Here is a 22,851-nt window from a genome sequence, read left to right on the forward strand (position 1 = left end):
GGAGGAATGCAGCCTATGACCCCAAGAACACCATCCCCACCGTCAAACATGGAGGTGGAAACATAATGCTTTGGGGGTGTTTTTCTGCTAAGGGGACAGGACAACTTCACCGCATCAAAGGGACGATGGACGGGGCCATGTACCGCCAAATCTTGGGTGAGAACCTCCTTCCCTCAGCCAGGGCATTGAAAATGGGTCGTGGATGTGTATTCCAGCATGACAATGACCCAAAACACATGGCCAAGGCAACAAAGGAGTGGCTCAAGAAGAAGCACATTAAGGTCCTGGAGTGGCCTAGCCAGTCTCCAGACCTTAATCCCATAGAAAATCTGTGGAGGGAGCTGAAGGTTCGAGTTGCCAAACGTCAGCCTCGAAACTTTAGTGACTTGGAGAAGATCTGCAAAGAGGAGTGGGACAAAATCCCTCCTGAGATGTGTGCAAACCTAGTGGCCAACTACAAGAAACGTCTGACCTCTGTGATTGCCAACAAGGGTTTTGCCACAAAGTATAAGTCATGTTTTGCAGAGGGGTCAAATACTTATTTCCCTCATTAAAATGCAAATCATTTTCTAACATTTCTGACATGCGTTTTTGTGGATTTCTTTGTTGTTATTCTGTCTCTCACTGTTCAAATAAACCTACCATTAAAATTATAGACTGATCCTTTCTTTGTCAGTGGGCAAACGTACAGAATCAGCAGGGGATCAAATACTTTTTCCCTCACTGTACATCTACCACAACCACAACTCCACAACCACTATAATTCCACTACCACAAACATTACCACAACCACTACTACCACCACAACCATTACTGCTCCACTACACCAACAACCACAACAGCTCCACTACCACAACCACAACCGCTCCCAGTAACACAACCACCACAACTCCCCTACCACAACCACTCCACTAGCACAAACATTACCACAACCACAACCACCACACCAACCTCTAACATTACCGCTCCACTACAATAACCACTACGGCTCCCACTACCACAACCACTACAACAACCACAACCACTACCGATCCAATACCGCAACCACTACCACTCCACTACCACAACTGCTCCACTACCACTACCACTCCACTATCACGTCCACAACCACAACGGCTCCCAATACCACAACCACAACCACAACCGCTATCGCTCCACTACCACAACCACGAGAACTACCATAACCACTACCACTATCTCTCAACAACAAATCCACTACCACCCCCACTACCACTACCACTCCATTACCACTTACCACAACCAATCCACCTACCACAACCACTACCAGTACCGCTCCACTACCACTAGCATATCCACTGCCCCAACTACCATTATAACTACCACTACCGCTCCACTACCACAACCACTCCAACAACCACTACCACTACCGCTCCACTACCACAAGTGATCAATTACCACAACCACTGTAAGTACCACAACCGCTCCCAGTACCACAACCACTACCACCACAACTCCCCTACAACCACCATTCCACCACCACAAACATTACCATAACCACTACCACAACCAATACCAATGCTGCTCCACTACCACAACCACTACTGCTCCACAACCACAACCACTACCGCTTCACTATCATTTCCACAACCACATCCATAGCAGCTCCCACTACCACAACCACTACCAAAACCATTACCACCACCACAACCGCTCCAGTACTACAACCACTACCCCTCCACTACCACTAACACAATTACTACCACAACTACAACCACAAGTACAACCACTACACAACCACAACCTTAACCACTCCACTTCCAAAACCACAACCACTACCGCTCCACTACAAATACAACCACAACCACTACCACAAGCGCTCACTACCACAACCACTAAAACTACCATAGCCACTCGACTACAATTACCAAAACCACAACCACGACAACAACCACTACTGCTCCACCACCACAACCACAACCACAACCACAACAGCTCCCACAAACACTACCGCTCCACTAATACAACCACTACCACTATCGCTCCACTACCACAAACACTACCACCCCCACTACCACTACCGCTCCACTACCACTTACCACAACCACAACCACAACGGCTCCCACTACCACACCCACTACCACAAACACTACCATTACCGCTCCACTAGCACTACCACAACCACTAATACTACTACAGCCACTCCACTCCCATTAACATTACCAAAACCCCAACCACTACAACTACCACAACAGCTCGCACAAATACTACCGCTCCACTACCAGTACCGCTCTACTACCACGACCACTAGGACTACCAAAACCCCTACCACTCCACAACCGCTCCACTACCACAACCACTACCACCCCCACTTCCGCTCCATGATCACTTATCACAACCACAACTGCTCCACCTACCACTACTGTTCCACTACCACTAATACAACCACTACCACAACCACTACCACTCCACCTCCGTTTCACTACCACTACCCCAACCACTATAACAATCACTGCCACTAGTGCTCCATTACTACAATCGCTCCACTACATCTATCACAACCGCTCCCAGTACCACAACCAATACCACAACCACAACTCCACTTCCACCACCACTCCACTACCACAACCACAACTATTACTGCTCCACTACACCAACAACAACCTCCACTGCTCCACTATCACCACCAATCCACTGCCATAAACATTACCACTACCACCATCACAACCACAACCGCTCCACTACCACAACTACAACCACTCCACAACCACTACCACTCCACTACCAAAACCACTACCACCACCACAACCGCTCCACTACCACAACCACTACCACCCCCACAACCACTACCACCCCCACTATCACTACTGCTCCACTACCACTTACCACAACCACAACCAGTACCACAACGACTACCACAACAGCTCCCACAACCAGTACCACTCCACTACCACAACCACAACCAACACCGCTACACTACAAATACTATTACCGCTCCACTAGCACTGTCACACTCACTACCGCTCCGCTACCACTACCACTACTGCTCCACTACGATTACATAACCACTACACTACCAGAACCTCTCCTCTACCACTTACCACAACCACAACCTCTCCACCTACCACAACCACTATAACTACTGCTCCACCACCACTAGCACTACCACTTAGCACTACCGCTCCACTACCACAACCACAACAACAACCACTACCACTCCAAAACCACAACTGCTCCCAGTAACACAACCACCACAACTCCCCTACCCTAACCACTCCACTAGCACAAACATTACCACAACCACTACCACCACGACAACCTCTACAATTACTGCTCCATCTCCACAGCCACTACCACTCCACTATCACTTCCACAACCACAACCACAACCGCTCCCACTACCACAACCACAACCGCTTCCACTACCACAACCACTACCACAACCACTACCGCTCCACTAGCCCTACCACAACCACAAGCTCTCAACTACCACTAATACTACTATAGCCACTCCACTACCATCAGTATTACCAAAACCACAACCACTACAACAACAGCTCCCACAACCACTACCGCTCCACTACCAGTACCGCTCCACTACCACCCCCACAACCACTACCGCTCCACTACCACAACCACTAGGACAACCACAACCACTACCACTACCACTAATACAACCACTGCCACTAGCGCTCCACTACTACAATCACTCCACTACATCTATCACAACCGCCCCAGTACCACAACCACTACCACAACTCCACTACCACCACCATTCCACTACCACAAACATTACCACAACCACAACCATTACTGCTCCACTACACCAACAACAACCACAACCGCTCCCACTACCACGACCACTACCACTACACAACCTCCACCGCTCCACTATCACCACCAATCCACTGCCATAAACATTACCACTACCACAACCGCTCCACTACCACTACCACTCTACTACCACAACCGCTCCACTACCACAACCACTACCACTATCACTACTGCTCCACTACCATTTACCACAACCACAACCAGTACCACAACGACTACCACAACAGCTCCCACAACCAGTACCACTCCACTACCACAACCACAACCAACACCGCTCCACTACAAATACTATTACCGCTCCACTAGCACGGTCACTCTCACTACTGATTCGCTACCATAACCACTACCACCCCCACTACCATTACATAACCACTACACTACCAGAACCTCTTCAATACCACTTACCACAACCACAACCGCTCCACCTACCACAACCACTATCACTACTGCTCCACCACCACTAGCACTACCACTTAGCACTACCACTTAGCACTACCGCATCCACTACCACAACCACTCCAATACCACAACCACTCCACTACCACAACCACAACCACTCCCAGTAACACAACCACCACAACTCCCCTACCACAACCACTCCACTAGCACAAACATTACCACAACCACAACCACTACCACAACCTTTACAATTACTGCTCCACCTCCACAACCACTACCAATCCACTATCACTTCCACACCCACAACCGCTCCCACTACCACAACCACTACCACAACCACTACCGCTCCAATAGCACTACCACAACCACAAGCTCTCAACTACCACAACCACTAATACTACTATAGCCACTCCACTACCATCAGCATTACCAAAACCACAACCATTACAACAACAGCTCCCACAACCACTACTGCTCCACTACCAGTACCACTCCACTACCACAACCACTAGGACTACCAAAACCCCTACCACTACCACTCCACTACCACTACCGCTCCACTACCACTTATCACAACCACAAGCGCTCCACCTACCACAACCACTACCACTACTGTTCCACTACCACTAATACAACCACAACCACTACCGCTCCACCTCCGTTTCAACCACTATAACAACGACTGCCACTAGCGCTCCACTAGCTCCACTACTACAATCGCTCCACTACATCTATCATAACCGCTCCCAGTACCACAACCACTGCCACAACTCCAATACTACCACCATTCCACTACCACAAACACTACCACAACCACAACCATTACTGCTCCACTACACCAACAACAACCACAACCGCTCCCACTACAACAAACACTACCACTACGCAACCTCCACCGCTCCACTATCACCACCAATCCACCACCATAAACATTACCACTACCACAACTGCTCCACTACCACAACTACAACCACTCCACAACCACTACACCACCAAAACCACAACCACTACCACTATCACTCCAACTACACCACTACCACAACCACCACCACTACCACTTTACTACAACTACAAGCACTACCACAACCAGAATCACTGCCACTACCACAATCACAACCACTCCACTACCACAACCACTACCGCTCAACTACCACTTCCACTCCACTACCACAACCACTACCGCTCCAACAACACTACCACAACCACTACCACTCAACTACCACAACCACTATCAATACCACAGCCGCTCCACTACCACTACAACTACCACAATTACTACTGCTTCACTACCACCACCACTACTGCTACAACTACCACTACTGCTCCCCTACCTCAATCCCTACCGCTCAACTACCACAACCACTACCACATCCGCTCCACCACCACTACCACAACTACTACTGCTCCACTACCACAACCACTACCGCTCCAACAACACTACCACAACCACTACCACTCAACTACCACAACCACTATCAATACCACAGCCGCTCCACTACCACTACAACTACCACAATTACTACTGCTTCACTACCACCACCACTACTGCTACAACTACCACTACTGCTCCCCTACCTCAATCCCTACCGCTCAACTACCACAACCACTACCACATCCGCTCCACCACCACTACCACAACTACTACTGCTCCACTACCACAACCACTACCGCTCCATTATCACAACTACCACAACCACTACTGCTACTACAGCCACTACCACAATCCCTAAACCACAACCACAACTGCTCCACTACAACAACCATTACCACAACCACTACCACATCCATTACCCATTACCACCACCACTACCGCTCCAATACCACTACCACAACCACTACCACCAATGCTGCTCCACTGCCACCACCACTACAACTACCACTTCCACTACCACAACCACAACCACTAATGCTCCACTACCACAACCACTAATGCTCCACTACCAGTACCACAATCGCTACCACTCCACTACCAAAAGCACTACTGCTCCACAACCACTCCACTACCGATCCACACGTTTGGACCTCATTGGTATGATCTGAGCATGTTTGGGATTTGCTGACCCCTACAGTCAAGGGGAAGTGGTTCCTTCCAATTTTGCAGTGTCAATAATGACATAATCTGTCACACAGCGGTTTCCGTGGAAACAGCTTGACTGGGCCAACCCCAGGTGGGCAAAGTGTTAGCACAGGGGGGAAGGAAGTAGGAGCTGTTGGCAAAAATAAGTTTCAAACTTCAAAGGTACGCGGGGAGAAAATATACTTAATCTAACCCTAATAGGATTACCAGGCTTTAGAAATTATTTCTTAAAGACATTTTGTTATTTTTTACATGGGTGTTAGTGGTTCTGCTGTACAAAATATATGGTAGTTCAAACGAGGTGGTTCTGGAGACTAAATTCCATTTTCCATGATATTATGTAAATGCGTTCCTAATCCATGACAGTTTATCCCTGCCAATGAGGTCAGAAACTCAGCCCCTTTTGAAAGTTTGCCATCATTTTAACCAGCCTGGCAGCGAGACACGTTTACTGTTACTATCTGTATTTATCCTGTGGGAGGTTATTTTTCTCTGTGTAATACTGATGGAGTCATTACTGACTTTTAACATGAGGAGATACGCTTTTCCTCCGAGGCCCTCGGGTCTGGAGAGAAGCCTCGGGGGTCCTGCAGTTATGTTCCAGGTGTAGATAATTGATTGTGAGCCCAGTTGATTAGAGCCAGCTAGCTCAGCGATGCGGGGCAGGGACTTCTAGACTACCCACTTTTAATCAGGCAAGTGGCAGGGGGGCCTATGATGGGATGAGACTGCAAATTAAAAAGAAATGCTACAGTATATTAGCCTGTCTCCACAGTGTTTTTGAAGTCGTTTTTGTATTTATGATGTATTATAATGAGTACTACATTTATTCTGTATAGAGTGGTAAGGAGGAAGAGGAGCTCCGTGGACCCCGGAAGTAATTTTGCAATTCATTGCAGCCATTGCGATCTGTACAGTTTTCTTGTGTCAATTAACTCGTGACATTCCTGGATTACCCATTATATTAATGAAGTCAAATTTAATCAAACAATATGATAATTAGTTGAAAAAAGGTTAACCTGTTTAGGATAGGGGGCAGTATTTTCACGGACGGATAAAAAACGTACCCGATTTAATCTGGTAATTACTCCTGCCCAGAAACTAGAATATGCATATAATTAGTAGATGTGGATAGAAAACACCCTACAGTTTCTAAAACTGTTTGAATGGTGTCTGTGAGTATAACAGAATTCATATGGCAGGCCAAAACCTGAGAAGATTCCATACAGAAAGTGCCCTCTCTGACCATTTCTTGTCCTTCTATAGCATCTTTATGGAAAATAGAGGATCTCTGCTGTAACGTGACATTTTCTAAGGCTCCCATAGGCACTCAGAAGGCGCCAGAACGGGGAATGATGACTCTGCAGTCCCCGGGCGAGAAACAGTAGGGTTTTGAAAAGTGGTCGATCTGAGAACAATGACACGGTCGTGCGCGTGCATGTGAAGACACCATTTTCTATTTTCAGTCTTTGAACGAAAACAAGGTCTCCCGGTCGGAATATTATCGCTATTTTACGAGAAAAATTTTAAACAGCGTTTGACATGCTTCGAAGTACGGTAATGGAATATTTTGACATTTTTTGTCACGATATGCACCGGCGCGTCACCCTTCGGATAGTGTCTTGAACACAAGAACAAAAAGCCGCTATTTGGATATAACTATGGATTATTTGGAACCAAAACAACATTGGGTGTTGAAGTAGAAGTCCTGGGAGTGCATTCTGATGAAGAACAGCAAAGGTAATCCAATTTTTCTTATAGTAAATCTGAGTTTGGTGAGTGCCAAACTTGGTGGGTGTCAAAATAGCTAGCGATGATGGCCGGGCTATCTACTCAGAATATTGCAAAATGTGCTTTCACCGAAAAGCTATTTTAAAATTGGACACCGCGATTGCATAAAGGAGTTCTGTATCTATAATTCTTAAAATTATTGTTATGTTTTTTGTGAACATTTATCGTGAGTAATTTAGGTATTCTAGTTCTGAACGTGACATGCTAATGTAAAAAGCTGGTTTTTGATATAAATATGAACTTGATTGAACAAAACATGCATGTATTGTATAACATAATGTCCTAGGAGTGTCATCTGATGAAGATCATCAAAGGTTAGTGCTGCATTTAGCTGTGGTTTTGGTTTTTGTGACATTATATGCTAGCTTGAAAAATGGGTGTCTGATTATTTCTGGCTGGGTACTCTCCTGACATAATCTAATGTTTTGCTTTCATTGTAAAGCCTTTTTGAAATCGGACAATGTGGTTAGATAAAGGAGAGTCTTGTCTTTAAAATGGTGTAAAATAGTCATATGTTTGAAAAATTGTGAAGTTTTGGGATTTTTGAGGAGTTTGTAATTCGCGTTCCGCTAGCGGAACATCTAGATGTAAGAGGTTGTTAAGGGTACAAGACTGTGTCCAAGGAATAAGTTAGTCCTAAATATTTCCAAAACTAAAAGCATTGTATTTGGAACAAATCATTCACTAAACCCTAAACCTCAACTACATCTCATAATGAATAATGTGGAAATTGAGCAAGTTGATGTGACTAAACTGCTCGGAGTAATGCTGGATTGTAAACTGTCATGGTCAAAACATATTGATACATCAGTAGCTAAGATGGGGAGAAGTCTGTCCATAATAAAGCACTGCTCTACCTTCTTACCAACACTATCAACAAGGCAAGTCCTACAGGCCCTAGTTCTGTTGCACCTAGACTACTGCTCAGTAGCGTGGTCAGGTGCCACAAAGAGGGACTTAGGACAGTTGCAGTGTGCTCAGAACAGGGCAGTATGGCTGGCCCTTAAAATTACACAGAGAACTAACATTAATGACATGCATGTCAATCTCTTATGGCTCAAAGTGAAAGAGAGATTGACTTCATCACAACTTGTTTTTGTAAGAGGTGTTGACAAGCTGAATGTACTGAGCTGTCTGTTTAAACTACTCGGACACCCGTTCCCCACAAGACATGCCACTAGTTCTCTTCAAAGTCCAGAACAGACTTTGGGAGGCGCACAGTACTACATAGAGCCATGCCAGCAGTAGAATCAGATAAAAAAAACAGCTCTGGTGCGGGACAAAGAACCCGCTCATCCCGCAGATCCACCAGCATCGGGGGCGGTGCTGGTGTGGGACGAAGAACCCGCTCATCCCGCGGATCCGCTAGCTATGGTGGCTGCTGCCATGGACCCAGGCTGAACACTGTGCCTGGACTGGGCACCAACGCAGAAGAAGACTCTGGCCTTGGAGCTGGACTGGACGCCGTGCTTAGACTGAGCATCAGCGCAGGGGAAGGCTCTGGCCATGGAGCGGGACTGGACGCTGTGCCTGGACTGGGCACCAACGCAGAAGAAGACTCTGGCCTTAGAGCTGGAGGTCCCAAACCGTTGACCGTCTCAGGAGGTTCCGGACCGTGGGCTGTCTCTGGAGGTTCCGGACCGTGGGCCGTCGTTGGAGGTTCCGGGCCGTGGACCGTCCTTGGAGGTTCCAGACTGTGGACCGTCGTTGGAGGTTCCGGACTGTGGACCGTCGTTGGAGGTTCCGGACTGTGGACCGTCGTTGGAGGTTCCGGACTGTGAAACGTCGCCGGAAACTCCGGACTGGGAACTGACACCGGAAGCTCTGGACTGGGAACTGTCGCCGGAAGCTCTGGGCTGGGAACTGTCGCCGGAAGCTCTGGGCTGGGAACTGTCGCCGGAAGCTCTGGACTGGGAACTGCCGCCGGAAGCTCTGGACTGTCGACCGTCGCTGGAAGCTCTGGACTGGGAACTGTCGCCGGAAGCTCTGGACTGCCGACCGTCGCTGGAGGCTCTGGACTGCAGACCGTCGCTGGAGACTCCATACCATGGCTCATCACTGGAGGCCTCGGGCGTAGAGCTGGCACAATTCGTCCTGGACAGATGACCACCTTCGCATGGCAATTGCGGGGAGCTGGCACAGGATGCACTTGGCTGTGAAGGCGCACTAGGGACACAGTGCGTAGAGCCGGTGCAGGATATACTGGACCGTGGAGGCGCACTGGAGGTCTGGAGCGTAGAGCTGGCACAACGCGTCCTGGACAGATGACCACCATCGCACGGCAAGTGCAGGGAGCTGGCACAGGACGCACTGGGCTGTGAAGGCGCACTGGGGACACAGTGCGTAGAGCTGGCGCAGGATATCCTGGACCGAGGAGGCGCACTGGAGACCAGGCGCGCTGAGCGCTGAGCCAGGTGGAAAAAATGCTACTTAAGTATGATCCCCAATTAGAGACAACGATAACCAGCTGCCTCTAATTGGAATCATATAAATCACCAAGTAGAAAATAAACCTAGAATCCCACAGAAAATATAACCTAGAACAACCCCCAATCACGCCCTGACCTACTCTACCATAGAAAAGAAAAGCTTTCTATGGTCAGGATGTGACATGGCCAAACGGTTGTATTTTTGTTTCATCAGACCAGAGGACATTTCTCCAAAAAGTACGATCTTTGTCTCCATGTGCAGTTGCAAACCGTAGTCTGGCTTTTTAATGGCGGTTTTGGAGCAGTGGCTTCTTCCTTGCTGAGCGGCGTTTCAGGTTATGTCAATATAGGACTCGTTTTACTGTGTATATATATACTTTTGTACCTGTTTCCGCCAGCATCTTCACAAGGTCCTTTGCTGTTCTTCTGGGATTGATTTGCACTTTTCGCACAAAAGTACATTCATCTCTAGGATGTTTGGAAATTGCCCCAAAGGATGAACCAGACTTGTGGAGGTCTACAATTTTTTTCTGAGGTTTCGGCTGATTTCTTATGATTTTCCCATGATGTCAAGCAAAGAGGCACTGAGTTTGAAGGCAGGCCTTGAAATACATCCACAGGTACACCTCCAATTGACTCAAATGATGTCAATTAGCCTATCATAAGCTTCTAATGCCATGGCATAATTTTCTGGAATTTTCCAAGCTGTTTAAAGGCACATTCAACTTGTGTATATAAACTTCTGACCCACTGGAATTGTGATACAGTGAATTATAAGTGAAATATTAGCCCTCTCTACTGTATTTCTCTGCAGCATGAGCATCACAGTGAGTGCAGGCCAACATGCTCTTTAACCTGGCTGTCAGGGCAGCCCTCCTTGGGTTAACACATCGAGATACTGGACTGTTTGTCCGAAAGTCTATCCCAATGCCACAGTATGGGTATCTGTCCCTGTTTCCATGAAGATCATGCTCCAGAGGGGTTGAGAGTGGCACTGCTCCTGGGATCCTCCTCTGGTCTAGTCATTAGACTTGTTCCCCATAGACCATCCGTCAACAGGGAGGCCAGTCCTCTTCTGGTACTCTTCTCACCGTTCATACTGTATATGAATTAAACATTGCTTTAGCATGCATATTTATTTGATATAGTGCCATTCAGTCATATTCACAATTGGATGTATTCATGAATAAGGCCATGCCCGTGATTAACATACAGTACAGCAATGGTCATATGAGGCTTTATTCAAAAAGGTGAACCTTTACAGTGTAGCCTACACTCATCCTTTTCTTTTCCCTACTGAATGACTACAGTAGAAGATCTTGAACAGTGCATTCGGGAAGTATTCAGATCCCTTGACTTTTTCCACATTTTGTTACGTTATAACCTTATTCTAAAATTAATGAAATCGTTTTTTTCCCTTCATCAATCTACACACGATAATTCATAATGACAAAGCAAAAACAGTTTTTTTGAAATTTTTGCGAATATATAAAAAATAAAGAACTTAAATATCACATTTACATAAGTATTCAGACCCTTTACTCAGTACTTTGTTGAAGCACCTTTGGCAGCGATTACAGCATCAAGTCTTCTTGGGTCTGACGATATAAGCTTGGCACACCTATATTTGGGAAGTAAGATATCCCAGCAAGATATCCCCTTCAACACCAAAAACAGCAAAAGGCATCCAACCCACCGGCACCTCATCCTCATGCTGTGAATCTCAGGCCGTAAACGGTTAATCACAGACGATACTATATACAGTTAATCACAGATGACACAATATACGGTAAATCACAGACGATACCATATACGGTTAATCACAGATGATACAATATACAGTAAATCCCAGACGATACAATATACAGTAAGTCACAGACAATACAATATACAGTAAATCACAGACGATATCGTATCTTAACTTGCACAGCTATGAATGTCATATCTCTAAATGATGCCATTTACATGTGTTGAAAGGAGATGAACAACGTTAAAAAAACACATCCATTATAGAGAACAATATACACGGGGAGGTACAGCTGCTCTTCCCTGCTGTTCAAGAGACCGTCTCCAGTGTTCCCCATGCACCTCGTTATTATTAATCCACACCTTTAAAGGAAATATTGCAGCCATTTCTCATGATTACTGTTGCTTGCTTACACCATTTACATAGAGATTACATTGCTTTGGCAAGGAAACCTGGCTGAGCAGGCATTACAGTGATGGTGTGCAGGGGGTTGCTGTGATGGACTGGGTCACTGCACTTAGTGCATGCCAATCAAGCTAACACGCTTTGATAAATAGATGCACATCATCACTTGTTTATTCGGGCTCACAATTCACTTGGAATTATTTACAGTTTTGTAGGCTCGCTCAGCATTTTACCGCCTAAGAGAAAAAGATGGGTATCACATGTAATTGAATGTAGGAAGTTAGCAGCATGTCTATTAATGGTGAATTAGCCCACAGCATATTATCATCAATTATTTTTGGGTGCTTAGCCAGGAGTGAAATGAGATTGCTATGCTTACTTCTATTGGTGCAAGAGCTATAGGTGTCATTGTAAAGCTGGTATTGATGTTTTTCTGTTATATGGTGCTAGTTTAGTTGCTAATTGGATGCCTGTTAAACCCTGTATTTATTTGGGATTAACCCAAGCCTGCTCTAGGGCTGCAGCTGGAAGTCGGGAACTGTTGACAGACTCAAAGGGAGACTCTCATACAGGAAAATCTCTTCAACCTATTTCAGGGCTAACAAAACACAGGAGATACAATCTTACAAAAAAGGGTTCCAAAAGGGTTCTTTGGCTGTCCCCATAGGAGAACCCTTTTTGGTTCCAGGTAGAACCCTTTTGGGTTCCAAGTAGAACCCTCTGTAGAGGGTTCTGTATGGAACGAGCACCGCTCGTTTTCCACTCTTCCTTTCAGCCCTGGACTCTCCTGAATGTTCAGGGGGAGAGTACAAGCACAGGACAGGCAGCTTGATGTGAGACCAGAGGATGCCAACCACTACCTTAAAGTCAGCATTCCACCCTGCACTATGTACTACAGAGTGGTATGTCCATTCTACTTATTACATTTCTGCCTGCGCTGTATAACACAGTGGTTGTCCAATCGTTCCATGTATTTTATTTATTCCAGAGCTAACGCACCTGATTCAACTTGTCAACTAGTGAATCAGGTAGTTCAGGGCTACAACAAAATCTTTCAATATCTGGTGTCCCCGAGGAGAGGTTTGAGAACCACTGGTGTAACATTACTCTGCACTCAGTATCTGTGAACTCAGCATCTGATTCTGACCCAAGAAAACAGGTGGGCGGACTCTCAAGCCAATCGATAACTCTAATTGATCCATTAAGTGCCACGGAGAGCTGAACCTGCGACCGCTCCGGCCCTCAAGGATTAGGTTGGTGCTCCCCTGCTCCCATGCTAGCCAGAGATACAGCTCATTTATAATAGGCCCGGGCTAAAGCGCACACACTCTGTTAATCTCACACATACATGTTACAGCTGATTAATTTATATTCAGCAATTACAACATAATTAATGTGCGGCCTTTTGTCCACCCTGACGAAAGCTGCCATAATTCTTTAATCAGAGGGCTTGGAGAGAACTGAGTTTGATTATGAAACAGCCCCTAGAAAAATACATCTGTGAACTTACTGGTGATTATACGGAGAATCAATGACATTACCTATCTCTATATTCATTTATCAACACAATACAAATGTTCACAGACCCCTTTGAAATGTTCCACCCCCTTCCCATACCCTCTGATGCATCAATACAATTGTGGAGCAATCAATTATTCTGGTGCGTAATGTAACCAAGTTTTAATAGTTGCTAGCTGTAAATACATTTTGATTGGTGAATGGGAGAGGCCATACCCTAATGCCTTAGCAGTCTCTCCAAGCAAAGAACAAGCGAGACTAAAAGAGAAATCAGAGATGCTCTCTGTGGCTTTTGTCTAAGACTGTCCCCTGGTAGTCTATTTTGACATTCAGCGACTTGACATGTGAACCTTCAAGGTATCCCCTGCTGTTGAGACAGCAAATGCTGAGGTGCACTCTGCCAAACTAGGCAAGACAGTGTTTGAGTCAAACATTGGGGCAATGCATGCAGGCAGAGCGTAAAACGCTGACCAACAATACACATCTCCCAAACAAGGGAACACATCTTCCTTTCAGCACAATTCAAGTTTCTCAGTACATTTGAGATTTTTCTCATACATCCCAAAACAAGCAGTTCTTCTTAGTAGAATAAAAATGTTGCTGTATATTAGCAGGGAAAGAGACTTTAGGATTCAATTGCATTTGTTTATCCTTCATCATGGCATTACAAAAACAGCCCACAATTATCAGATATATCTAGCTGAAGAAATAAAAATATATTCATCAGAGTTTGAGTAAAAGCCTCAGTGAGTAGCCATGTTGTGCCAGTAAAAAGAGCCCCATCACACCTACCAGACTCTCTGGAGATCTGGACAAAAGCCTCCACGCCACTTTCGCCGTAATTCCCCTCCGAGGCCAGGGTCGACACATAGTTCCAGCCCATCGCCGTGACGATGTCCAGCATGGCCTGAGCTTGGTAGGAGTCCGGTGGCACCACACGGGAGAAGAAGTCATAGCGTGTGTTGTCACTCAGCTCGGGTGCCGTGGATGCATAGCTGATCTGAGGGATCTATGGAGACAAGGAAACCCTAGTGTAAGCCAAGGATTTAATGCCAAATGAGTAATTGTTCAATTCCACAACGGAAAATGCTCCCCAGACATCTACTATATGTTACACATAGGGATATTAACGAGAGGACATATCAATGTGACTTTGTCAGAACCTTTCGGAACCACCTGACTTGAAACTTTATTTCTTCATGTTTAGGAGTCTTTTATCCCAAAAGAACTTCAGAACCAGAATTCCACAATGTCCTTGCTTTGTTTCTTGTCAACTGGATACAGTGTAAAGAGGGAATTGTAAGGTATTAGACAGACAGACAGACAACACACAGACAGAAAACACACAGACAGATAGGCATAGCCTGTTAGACAAGGAGGGAAGGTTGGATAATGGTCCTTTAGAGAGCGATTGAAGGCCTGATTGATTTCACTTCAGTCAAAGGCCAGGGTGTGCGGGCAGGCCCTACAGGCTTGTCTCATTGGCATTCAAAGAGAGGGGAAATGGAAGAAAGAAAGACAGGCAAAGGCCTGCCAGCAATACAAATGCCACTCACTGGCTGGCAGCTTGAGTCGATCTCAGCTCATTCACAGACAGCTACAAATTAAACCGGCTGTAAATACAAATGCATCTGGTGGGTTTGACATAATTGCAATCACCTGTGATATGCCAACGTTCTGTCAGTCCCAGGTTAACCCTTGAACATTGGGATTGACTTGATCCATTTTGTTAGATTTTTTCCCACACGCTGGGATTTCAGAGCCATAAGATAACAAGAGCTAAGTGAGTACCAGAGGCAACAAGTGATTAATTATCACCATTAATTAATTTCTGCCATTAAGTGATTAAGATCTGGGTTGATTGCCTTTGGTCACTATGTGAACAACTTCATTTTTCCAGGGGCCAAAGAGTCTGCTTGTGGTTGCCTTTATTTTTCCATTAGAACATCATTTAAAAAGAGGGAGCATGGAGCTGAAGCTTATACACCCTAAAGTCAATCAATGGACTGTGGCTTCAGAGAACAAGCTCTGCCCTTATGTATTCCATTTCGATTTATAGGGGTCACCTCGGGGTAAAGCCTTTTTGCAACCTTTGAATTGTGTTATAGTGAGATAAATCAGATTGACCTCTGGATATAGATCTCATCTTTCTAACATGGAGATTTACTCTCTCTCTCTCTCTCTCACACACACACACACACACACACACACACACACACACACACACACACACACACACACACACACACACACACACACACACACACACACACACACACACACAAGATATTATCATAATTCACTGCAAACTTCCATAAAGTTTAGCCACTGAATGACATGAATAATGCAAAAGGTAACTACAATAAAGGAAAACAAATAAAGAAACCAAAACAGGTTGAGATAATGTTCACTAAGGTGCAATGAGCTCAGATGCTGAACTGTACTGAACAAAAATAGAAACGCAACATGCAACAATGTCAACCATATAACTGAGTTACAGTTCATATAAGGAAATCTGTCAATTTAAATAAATTCATTAGGCCCTAATCTGTGGATTTGACATGACGAAGGCAGGCCCAGCCAACCAGAGTTTTTCCCAACAAAAGGGCTTTAATACAGACACTGTTATTTTTGTTCAGTATATTTACAAACACAATGGTTACGAGAATAGTTCACATTACAATAATGTCAATACATCTTCTTAAATCAACAAAGATCAACAGAGGTACACTGACATATATACTGCTCAAAAAAATAAAGGGAACACTTAAACAACACATCCTAGATCTGAATGAAAGAAATAATCTTATTAAATACTTTTTTCTTTACATAGTTGAATGTGCTGACAACAAAATCACACAAAAATAATCAATGGAAATCCAATTTATCAACCCATGGAGGTCTGGATTTGGAGTCACACTCAAAATTAAAGTGGAAAACCACACTACAGGCTGATCCAACTTTGATGTAATGTCCTTAAAACAAGTCAAAATGAGGCTCAGTAGTGTGTGTGGCTTCCATGTGCCTGTATGACCTCCCTACAACGCCTGGGCATGCTCCTGATGAGGTGGCGGATGGTCTCCTGAGGGATCTCCTCCCAGACCTGGACTAAAGCATCCGCCAACTCCTGGACAGTCTGTGGTGCAACGTGGCGTTGGTGGATGGAGCGAGACATGATGTCCCAGATGTGCTCAATTGGATTCAGGTCTGGGGAACGGGCGGGCCTGTCCATAGCATCAATGCCTTCCTCTTGCAGGAACTGCTGACACACTCCAGCCACATGAGGTCTAGCATTGTCTTGCATTAGGAGGAAACCAGGGCCAACCGCACCAGCATATGGTCTCACAAGGGGTCTGAGGATCTCATCTCGGTACCTAATGGCAGTCAGGCTACCTCTGGCGAGCACATGGAGGGCTGTGCGGCCCCCCAAAGAAATGCCACCCCACACCATGACTGACCCACCGCCAAATCGGTCATGCTGGAGGATGTTGCAGGGGCAGCAGAACGTTCTCCACCGCATCTCCAAACTCTGTCACGTCTGTCACTTGCTCAGTGTGAACCTGCTTTCATCTGTGAAGAGCACAGGGCGCCAGTGGCGAATTTGCCAATCTTGGTGTTCTCTGGCAAATGCCAAACGTCCTGCACGGTGTTGGGCTGTAAGCACAACCCCCACCTGTGGACGTCGGGCCCTCATAACCCCCTCATGGAGTCTGTTTCTGACCGTTTGAGCAGACACATGCACATTTGTGGCCTGCTGGAGGTCATTTTGCAGGGCTCTGGCAGTGCTTCTCCTGCTCCTCCTTGCACAAAGGCGGAGGTAGCGGTCCTGCTGCTGGGTTGTTGCCCTCCTACGGCCTCCTCCACGTCTCCTGATGTACTGGCCTGTCTCTTGGTAGCGCCTCCATGCTCTGGACACTACGCTGACAGACACAGCAAACCTTCTTGCCACAGCTCGCATTGATGTGCCATCCTGGATGAGTTGCACTACCTGAGCCACTTGTGTGGGTTGTAGACTCCGTCTCATGCTACCAGTAGAGTGAAAGCACCGCCAGCATTCAAAAGTGACCAAAACATCAGCCAGGAAGCATAGGAACTGAGAAGTGGTCTGTGGTCCCCACCTGCAGAACCACTCCTTTATTGGGGGTGTCTTGCTAATTGCCTGTAATTTCCACCTGTTGTCTATTCCATTTGCACAACAGCATGTGAAATTTATTGTCAATCAGTGTTGCTTCCTAAGTGGACAGTTTGATTTCACAGAAGTGTGATTGACTTGGAGTTACATTGTGTTGTTTAAGTGTTCCCTTTATTTTTTTGAGCAGTGTAGAAATATATGATTGATTGCTTTAACCAATCAAAGTACATTGCTTTTACAATTTTTTGTGTAGGTTTGGGAACGTTGATGCTTAGTTGTCTGCACCTTTAGGTGGCTCTGACATGCTGACCAGACCAAACGCGCACGTACGTCCACGTGCGCCACTGTGCGCACGTTGATTTTGTCCACCCGCACCAGACGCGATCAGGACACGCAGGTTGAAATATCAAAACAAACTCAGAACCAATTATGTTATTTTGGGGACAGGTTGAAAAGCATTAAACATTTATGGCAATTTAGCTAGCTATCTTGCTGTTGCTAGCTCATTTGTCCGGGATATAAACATTGGGTTGTTATTTTACCTGAAATGCACAAGGTCCTCTACTCCGACAACTAATCCACAGATAAAATGGTAAACCAAATTAGTTTTTAGTCATATCTCCTCCTTCCTTCAGGCTTCTTCTTATATGATGGTTGGCAACCAACTTTAGGTGCATTACCGCAACTGACTGGAGTGTGGACCTCAGTTTCATCAATCAATCACCCACGTGTGTATATGCTTCTAAAAACCAATGAGGAGATGGGAGAGGCCGGACTTGCAGCGTGTTGAGAATCATAAATAGAACCAATTTCTATTTTAGCGCCTGGCCACGCAGACGCAGTGTGGGTGCAATGATTGAATAACATGTATGCGATGTGTTCGGTCTGGTCATCATGTGACAGTCATAATGATGTCACTTGGGAAATTACAATCACATACAGAACACTTTATCCTCCTAGTACATTATACGAACCACATTCTCAAAGCTGACATGAAAGAAACGTCCATTCCGCTGGTAGCCTATGGAGAGTTGTTGGCACAAGTAGATGGGGAGAATGCCACTTTAATTAGTGGTCTAATTCAGGGATATTGTAGATCAGCATATCTTGATATCTTCATCTCAAAACCCACCAACACATTAAGCCTTCCTTTTGATTATCATCATCCTCACCATTATCATCCTCATCATCCCCACAATCCTCATCATCCTCATCAGCATCATCATCATCATCCTCATCATCATTATCATCCTCATCATCCTCATCACCATCATATTGTACTGTTCCTAGTATATTATCACGAGTCCCAGACCTCTGGGTATTACAAAACGCAAACATGAGTAGAGTACTTCCAGGAGTGATGTTGTGAGACTGTGAAGATCAGGGTGGTTCTGGGTCAGTGTGCGCTGAGTTTAATATGGCCGTGATTGCAGAGCCAGACTAATGCATTTGGGGTTTCGGGGCACCTACCTCTAGGGGGCCCACCTTTCTTTTTAAGAAAACAGATAACTTCCTGCATTTTAACACATTTTGCCATGGGGCAAAAATAAAAAGTTGTTGATTAATAGCTCATGCTATCCTCACATTTTGCTCAGAGGATGAGAGAAAAATTGTCAGTTTTAAATCTTATTTCCTGCAATTCTACACATTTTTCCAGTTCTTATGCCGTTTTCATATGCTATCCAGGGGGCCCCCAACCCAAACGTGCCCGTTCAGTTATCCGGCCCTGCGTGATTGACTCTGTAGAGCAGAAGGCTGAAACACTTGACACTGGGCTGAATCTGTGGCGTGTCTTTACAGCGCTGCTAAGAGCACCAGTGATAAATCATGCTCTAATTCTCCACTGCTACAGTGGACATCCAAATGCCTCCACTATAGGGAGAGAGGGAGGAGAGAACAAGGGAGTGGGGAAGATGGAAGAAATGGCGATAGAGGGATAGAGAAATCTTTCTCAAACGGGATAGGAGAATATGAAAAAAAGGTGGCAGAGAGAGAGAGAGAGAGAGAGAGAGAGAGAGAGAGAGACAAAGAGAGACAAAGAGAGAGAAAGAGAGAGAAAGAGACAAAGAGAGAGAAAGTGAGTGAGGGGATAAAGAATAGAGCGAGCGATCGAGATCAGTTTTGAAATGTGACTTGAGGGCTCACCAGATGTACTCCCACGTACCGTAGCCCACAGAAAGTGGTGAGACTCATCAAGTATTTAGAGAGGCATCGGAGGGAGAGAATTCCTCCATCATAAACATCTGCAGCTCACAAACACACTCTGCTGCTTCACCTATCTAGGTGACCATAAGGCAGGACAACGCATCACAACTGCTGTAACAGTTATCTCAGTTTCACACATACAAAATGCGTGTGGTCATGAACTGTTATGATATACTATGACAGACCTTATGTCATCTGTATGTCAGAAATGTAAGTCCTTATCCCATCCACACAACATTATGCTTTGAGATATCGGCATGTGGCTCCTTCCACGGTGGGCCACTTTAGCAGCTAATGGAGCTGTCACACCTAGAGGGACAGTAGTGGCCTGATATATGGTGGCCTGACAATAGTCATTAACCTCAACACCGACCTTTATTTAAAACAATCTAGCAAACAGCAGGCCAAGTGCCGCAATAAATGGTGAAAACAGAGACAGATGTGTGTGTGTGTGCGTATCAACATATTTATAACCATTATTTTTCTTTCACATACACATGCTCATGCAGGTACCCACACCCACAAACACACAGGAAAATCCCCACCGTCCGCACCATTCATTTCCATATTGATAGTGGCTCCTCTCTGACCAGGGATGATAATTGATTGAGAGAAAGATTGAGGGAGAAAAGCTAATTCGACATGACAGGACAGCCAGGTCTCGTCTATGTTTTTTTCCCCCTGAATTTAGCTCTCCATGTAGTCTCCATGGCTACGTCCCTCTTGCGGGTTGGAATTTATTGGGATGGCTCGTGTACTGGAGGCAGCCCTGCAGAGTGTTCACTAGCTGACAGCCACAGAGTCAAAAAATCTGATTTTAAGCATTACGCTAATGCTTAACCCTTACCTTAAATTAAGACCTGAAGCTCATTTCTGTTTTCCTGAATTTTGACAATATAGCCAATTTGGACTTTGCAGCTGGCCCATCTAACCGAAATTGCTCAGTGCTGCCTCCAGGGCAAGATTCATGACAATAAACGTCAACCTTCGTCCCTCTCTGCCTCTATCTCCTTCTTCTCTCTCTCTCGTTTTCTCCACTATCACTGTTTAAGGGTTTTGGGAGCTTTTCTGACAAGCTCTCTCCGCCCAAAAAGATGCTGGCCACAGGAACATCCATATGTGACATTATCTGATGTGACTTTATCATTCCTGCACTCCTACAGTAGTTGACAGTGGCATCCTGGGACCAATCTGACTTCCATAATATGACAGATTGACTGCACTGTAAGGTCACCGTTCCTCTTTGTTGTTATGTTTTTAATGCATTTCTATGCTCATTGCTTATGTATTTTTTTAAGGGCACTTGTTTGTTATGTGCTTATGCACACAACTTATTCTGCACCACAACCCAAATGCTGTGAGCAACACTGAAAATATGTTTTCACGTAGTTTAACAGAGGTACATTTAAAAGAAAACATGGGAAGCACAAAGTGCCTACAGAATATTGGAAGCCATACACTACTGGTAACTGCCAAAATAAAGGAAACACTTGAGTAAATGAGGGATACAAAGTATATTGAAAGCAGGTGCTTCCACACAGGTGTGGTTCCTGAGTTAATTAAGCAATTAACATCCCATCAAGCTTAGTGTCGTTTATAAAAAGGCGCGTTACCCACTAGTTTGGCTAACATGGCTAGAATAAGAGATCTCAGTGACTTTGAAAGAGGGGTCTCAAAGGAGCAGAGGGGGTTTAATTAAAGGGTGTGTGTGGAAGTCAAGAGATCTCAGTGACTTTGAAAGAAGGGTGTCAAAGGAACACAGGGGGTTTAAAGGGTGTGTGTGGAAGTCAAGAGATCTCAACCCAATTGAACACTTATGGGAGATTCTGGAGTGTTTTTAAGACAGCGTTTTCTCAATTTCTCATGGAAGAATGGTGTCGCAGCCATAACTCCCCTCCAAGTCTCCGACCACTACCTTGTATCCTTTTCCCTCTCGCTCTCCTCCAACACTACTCACTCTGCCCCTACTCAGATGGTATTGCGCCGTCGCAACTTTCGCTCCCTCTCTCCGCCTACTCTCTCCTCTTCCATCCTATCATCTCTTCCCTCTGCTCAATCTTTCTCCAACCAATCTCCTGAGTCTGCCTCCTCAACACTCCTCTCCTCCCTTTCTGCATCCTTTGACTCTCTATGTCCCTATCCTCCCAGCCGGCTCGGTCCTCCCCTCCTGCTCCGTGGCTTGACGACTCATTGCGAGCTCACAGAACAGGGCTCCGGGCAGCCGAGAGGAAATGGAGGAAAACTAGCCTCCCTGCGGACCTGGCATCTTTTCACTCCCTCCTCTCCACATTTTCTTCCTCTGTTTCTGCTGCTAAAGCCACTTTCTACCACTCTAAATTCCAAGCATCTGCCTCTAAC

General features: G+C 45.6%; 1 protein-coding gene across 1 annotated transcript in view; it reads right to left on the reverse strand.

The window, feature by feature from the left end:
• The window catches only part of grm8b (glutamate receptor, metabotropic 8b), a 212,374-nt gene that overhangs the window by 118,223 nt on the left and 71,300 nt on the right, over window positions 1–22,851 (reverse strand). The window contains exon 3 of the mRNA XM_029751551.1: window positions 14,949–15,165. Coding sequence (XP_029607411.1) covers window positions 14,949–15,165 — 217 coding nt within the window. The remainder of the gene's footprint in view (window positions 1–14,948; window positions 15,166–22,851) is intronic.

Source organism: Salmo trutta, chromosome 4 (assembly GCF_901001165.1).
Source record: "Salmo trutta chromosome 4, fSalTru1.1, whole genome shotgun sequence".
In the NCBI taxonomy this organism is placed as follows: domain Eukaryota; kingdom Metazoa; phylum Chordata; class Actinopteri; order Salmoniformes; family Salmonidae; genus Salmo; species Salmo trutta.